Genomic DNA, 6,000 nt, shown 5'->3' with positions numbered 1-6,000 from the left:
AGGGTCACGTGACCGCGTCTGAGGCTGGCGCAAAGGGCCCTCGCCACTCCGCCGCCACACTCGACCAGGTCTCCCAGAATCATATAAAAGGCCGACCCTTCCTCCTCTTCTTCCTTGTCCGAAAATCTCCATCATTCCTCCTCCCTCTCCTTCTGCGCACGGACACGCAGACCTTCTCCCTCTTGTCTTCAATGCTCGTTCCTCTGCTTCGCTCCTCATACCACTGGCAAGCCTCCTCTCTCTGTCGTCTATGTCTCTCTTGTCGTTGCCATAATCAAGCTGCAAATATAACTCTGCTCAATTGACGCGTCAACGGCGCGTGTTATGTCCTACTTGCCTCCTCTATGCTTCCCTTTGTCTGCTTTCCACTCTATGTTCATTGCTGCCTGTTACGCTTCTGCTTGCACTATCATGTTGACTGCTTTCATGTCGTTCTCATTGCTGTCTGTACTTCTGTTTTTCTGTTTGTCTCCGATTGGTCTCGATTCCCTGGTATTCCTGCGATCATTCAAACAACCGGTACGCCACACTCCTTTGCGCCACTGGGTGACTGGCGTGCGCCCCTTTTGATTCATTCAAGCACTTTGCCCGTATCATGCGGCAGCTCTCCTCTTCCTGGTAATGCTCTTCCGCGCCTCTAGACCTCAGCCAAATTCTGCCATTTGCTATTCGTTGTTCTCTCGCGTCTTAGACTAATCTTGTGGGCAAGTGATTCAAATATAAGTGGATATTATTCTGTGCTATTGCTGGTATGCTCTCGTTTCTGGTTGTTGCTTTGTTCTCTTTCGCTGCTCTGCTCCTGCTCTCGTGGTCTACGTCGACATCTAGATGGTGAGTGCATGGATACATTACAGCTAGCTTCGAAGTTAACGCGCCTGCTGCAGCCCTTCAAGAGATGACTTATCTCTATCTATTCTATCTATTACGTGGATTCTTGCCCTCCGGATTTTGGCGTATTAACATCAAGGTGATCCAAGTCTTCAAGACGAATGTATGTATGTACGTATGTCTCGCTGCGTTGTTTCATGTGTCACTAATATATACGGGGATTAGATGTATGCAAACTCAATGCAGGATCAACGTAAATCGTGTGGTGTGCTCACGTTGGGGCAGCGATCGTCTGCACTGCTTGACATGCATTCGTGGTGCTATCTCCACAAGAAAACGCGATGTCCCCACGGAGGTGCGGGCGTCAGCATCGAGTCTACGGCTCGGCTTTCGTATCCCATCTTCCAAGTCGCATTGCCGGCACAGAGTGACTCGGGCGTTAGCTTCGAGACATGCGCTCAGTTTGCGTCTCGCTGTCCTCAAGATGATGTCGCGCATTACGCATTCGGGTCCGTCCGCCGGCTTCGCCTTGCGGGCTTTGAGTGCGGTGGCCTGTCGGCCTTGTCATCATCAAGGGAGCCCCAAACGGGACGAATGCATGATATCAAGGGAGCCCCAAACGGGCCGAAGCTGACAGCATCAATCGAGCCCAAAACGAGTCGAAGACGTATAATGAAAAAAACAAAAACTGAGATTTGAAGGGAGCCCCAAACGGGCCGAAGCTATGAACAATTCTCCAAGCGCAAGAATGACATCATGCTTTTCCTATCTGCTGTTGGACGGTTTCACACCGCGCAAGGCACTTGTTCTGGTGTGCGTTGAGTTGTCTGGTTTTCGCTGACAATTGTCTCGCGTGCGGAGCTTGTTCAATGCCTGTAGATCACAACCGCTGTCGCGCTGTGCAGGATAACCCAACCCCTACACAGTATCCTCCGTCAAAGTATCAAGCGTCAACGGTTCCTGTCAACATCTTTCTGAACGACCATTTTCATGTTCCACTGTGCGTATTTACCTTCATTCCAATTCTTCAGGAGATGCCGATCTTCCACAATTAGATCAAGCTACGTCGCTTAGCTCGGTCTCGTCGTTGAAAGACTGACGCCTAAGGTACGTCCCCGAGGGAAGGGCGGGTGTTCGCATCCGTCCTGGCGCAGACCTTTTCGTGGTCCTCGGGATAAGTACCTGCCTGATCGTTGGATCACATCCGCGATGGGTGGAGAAACTAGCATGCGCCGAATTTCTTTTGCACTGTTGGAAGTCATCGCCTTCACGCGTTATGTATCGTTTCAATAAATTGGCGTTTACTATTTCGCATTGCAACGACGATTGGCAAGCTCATAAGTCCTCTTGTAGGTGGCGCGACGATTGTTTTCTGCTCGGATGATGCGTTCTTTCGTGCAGCCTCTTGCGGTGTTTTAGTCTGGGTGTGTAATCTTTCTCTCTTCTCACCTTGCAAGTGCGTCGGGAACACCCTCGATGCTTCTCAGCCGCCATTACGACAAGCCAAGATCGATCGTTTTCGAGATTGCAGTCAATCTCACTCGACCCCCTTAGTGCAATAAGCGGCGGCCAGAGTGCATAGCACTTGAGTCCAGCGACTGTTAAGCGTTCATGTATGGGCTACAGAGCGGCTGGGGACTAATCATACAAACGTGAATATATCAGTACATGTCATTGCCTTGTGATCGCGGAAAGCCATATTCGTACACCACCAACGCTAACATCTTATTCCACGGAAGTCCTTAACCTTCCTTGACGACCTCCTCGACCGCCTCGTTAAAAATCTGGATTCCCTTCGCGAGATCTTCCTTGGAGATGTTCAGCGCAGGGATGAACCGGATCACCTCGTACACGCTCGTCGTCAGGATGAGCATGCCCTTTTCCTGGCAGCGCTGTGCCACGCGGCGCGCAAGTCCCTTCGGCGCTCCGGGCTTCACGAAGGGATCGTGCGGGCCTGTACCCGTCGGTGACGCGAACTCGACGGCGACCATGAGGCCCTTCCCGCGGACGTCGAGGATGGACGGTGCAATGGCAGGGTTCGCACGTAGCGTGTTCAGGGCAGAGAAGAGCTCTTGTGACCTGTGAATCATATTGTGATGCCGTCAGCGCTCAAGTCGTCCTTGGGGTAAAGGGCAACAAGCGTACCGAGCATTGACGTTCTCAAGCACGTTCTCTTCCTTCAGTACATCGGCGACTGCACATGCTGCCGCGCACGCCACCGCATTCCCTGCGTATGTGCCTCCCTATAGAACACAGTTAAACGCAATCCAGAAAACAATGCCTCACACGAAGCATACCATGGACCCAGGCTTCATCTTGTCCATCACGTCCCTCCGGCTAATGACACCACTCAGAGGAAATCCGTTCGCAAGACCCTGCGGATTACATGTCAGGGTGACCATAGCACATTGGGGGGCAGCAACGTGCCTTCGCAATGATCATAATATCCGGTCGCACGCCAGTGTACTCAATGGCAAAATTCTTCCCCGTTCTACCGTATCCACACTGGACTTCATCGATAATTAGAAGGATTCCCTCCTTATCACATATCTCCCTCAGGCCGCGTAGGAATTCAGGAGGCGCAGGTACATATCCACCTTCGCCGATGACAGGCTCGATAAGGATGGCCGCAGTGTCCCGCGGTGCGGTTTGCTGCGACAGGAGCAGAGAGAGTTGGGAGAGGCAAAGGGAGGAAAGCTGTTCCGGTGGCGTGTCAAGAGGCAGGCCAAGTTGGTGCCAGTAAGGGAATGGGGCGGTGAAGACGCCAGGCTGATAGGAGCTTGTTAGCCAACATGGACGGACGGATACGGGTTATGGGCCGCATCAGTATAGCTATAAATACCAACCATCAACGGGTGCACGCCTTCGCTGTAGATTGTCTTGCTGCGCGTCACGCCCATTGCTCCGAAGGTACGGCCATGATACGCGCCTGTGTATATATGAAATCAGAGTCTACTGAAAATGTCGTGCGTGTGCTTGCTGCGTACCTTGCATCGTGATGATGTTCTGCTTGCCTGTGGCCGTCCTTGCGATCTTGATGGCCGCTTCAATTGCCTCAGAGCCCGAGTTCCAGAAGAAGAACGAGTCAAGGGAAGGGTCAGGCATCATAGGAAGAAGCTTTTGAATAAGTTCAAGATACGGGCCATGGAAAGCGATGCTACACTGAGATCCAGCAAAAGATAAGCGGATCAGCGCTGCGTTAGACAATCAGTAAAGGGTTCCCCCGAACGGCGCACCTGCATATGTACCACTTTCATACACTGCTCTGCGGCGGCTGCGCTGACCTTCGGGTGACAATGTCCTGCACGGCGCATATACCGTCAAAAATGTCCTTTACGCAGCCAACTGGCCGACATACCAAGGCCTGTTACGCCGATGCCGCAGGTGAGGTCAAGCATGCGCTGTCCATTTTCGAGTGTCAGATACGACCCTTCGCCCATCGTGACGAGGGCATCCAACTGGCGGCCGAGGCCCTTCGTAACATATTTCTGGCCAAATTGAACCAGCGATGACGGTTTGGTAGTGGCTGTCGTGGCCATGGTTCTGCGGTATATTTTTCCGCTGCTCGTCGTTGCACAAGCCTTTATAGTCGCATCGGCGGCGCTGAGGGCAGCGCTACGACGAACATCCCTGATACAATGGCGCAATAAATGAGATAAGTGTTTGATCATCTAAATGGTTGATAGGGAGAATGTGGAAATGAGGTAGGGAAGAATGGGAAATGAATACAATGACAGATCAAGCTGAGCCGCTCCTCGAAGTGCCAAGATATCCCCAGTCGCAGTCGCGATAGCAAGTAGTGTCTCCGGAGTAAACGTAGTGAATAAAAAGATGTATTGCCGAACGCGCGAGATCTCGTCTTGATGCACCATTCGTCGAGGCTAACACGTCAGTGAATGCGGCTGAAACAAGAATACGTATTGTGCGAGGATATGGAGATGAGGGTCCCCCCGTCAGGTGATCCAAAGACCGCAGAAGAGAAGACACCCGCTTTGATAGGCGAGAGAGCATGGGAGACAAAAATTACCATGCGGAAAGCATGTGCTCGTCCCTTCGCCTTCGTCACTCAATTAGAATAGTACACCCACGATAAGGAGCTTCGGGTCAAATACTTCAGCGCAGCCGGAGCATGGATCAATGACCCATACCTATGCGGCGTGAATTGCATGCCACGTAGGGGGATGTGAGTGCCGGACAGGGTTGTCATTGATCATAAAAACGATGCTGAGCGCTGAGTTCCGGTAGACGATGTAGCCTGCCTACCCGCGGACAATATTTCCCAGCGCTCATACATTTTCCGCACGGTGGGGCTCGCATTAGAGCCGACATCAAGCTGAAGCCGCTGAGAGTGCAGACAAAGAAGATGAAGACTCACAAGAGGGCGAATCTGGTGCTGACTGGGCAGCTGGCACGCGGAAGGAGTCCGCTACGGGGGTATTGTGCTACACGGGCTGTGGAGAACATGGCGGTAGAGGGGGGAAGATGGAGATGGGCGAGGCATGTATATTTGAAGGACGAGGAGACTTGCTCCGCATCCGAACGCGCCCATGAGGTTATCGACTCGGCTAATCTGTGACTGTGATGCTCCCCGTGACGTCACGCGTGATGCCTCTCCTCGTCGACCCTTGTGAAACGAGTCGTGTCGCTTGCTTGCCGGTGTGGCCGTGCTGCAGTCGCCGAGGTGCTCCTGCCTGACCATGGGTTCCACGAGTCTGCAGCGCTCTCCCGGATCTTGGACATCCACCTGCAGCCGACTTCAACTTGCTGCTCGACCGCGGTATCCCATTCGCTGCGATGTCTCGGATAGCCTCGCTCCTCCACTCGGCTCGCTCCTTAACCCCGTCCGTATAGCCTCCATCATCTAGACAGTCACCAGACAGTCAGTCACCAGACAGTTTGCAGGCGCGTAGTCACAAGGTGTCGGCAAATGACATGGCTGTGGCTAGAAGACCCCAGTGAGCACGATGCTTCACTTGAGTGCTGCAGGTAGGTCGAGGAGAAGAAAATAAGCAACCGCAAGGCGAGATTGACATCACTCGCGCAAAGTGTCAACAACAATTTTGGGGAGGCAGGCTGGTGCACTGACTCTTGTTGACTTGCTTCGGGTCGCTTGTCACGCCTTGCTACATGGTGGCTGATGAAGAACGCCGACACCCGTTCCTGCGATCGCGA

General features: G+C 52.9%; 1 protein-coding gene across 1 annotated transcript; it reads right to left on the bottom strand.

The window, feature by feature from the left end:
• Positions 1-2,570: 2,570 nt before the first annotated feature.
• FIBRA_01115 (uncharacterized protein) lies at positions 2,571-4,367 on the bottom strand (the record flags this gene model as incomplete). The annotated part of the gene is made up of 8 exons (XM_012322994.1): positions 2,571-2,907; positions 2,974-3,071; positions 3,126-3,203; positions 3,286-3,597; positions 3,675-3,757; positions 3,816-3,990; positions 4,065-4,129; positions 4,187-4,367. 8 exons carry the CDS (start codon positions 4,365-4,367, stop codon positions 2,571-2,573), a joined length of 1,329 nt encoding a protein of 442 aa, XP_012178384.1.
• Positions 4,368-6,000: the final 1,633 nt, after the last annotated feature.

This window comes from Fibroporia radiculosa (genome assembly GCF_000313525.1).
Source record: "Fibroporia radiculosa TFFH 294 genomic supercontigs, scaffold485, whole genome shotgun sequence".
NCBI classification, from domain to species: Eukaryota; Fungi; Basidiomycota; class Agaricomycetes; order Polyporales; family Fibroporiaceae; genus Fibroporia; species Fibroporia radiculosa.
Note: the sequence above shows the minus strand (reverse complement) of the source record. Positions and strands in the feature narration are given on the sequence as shown.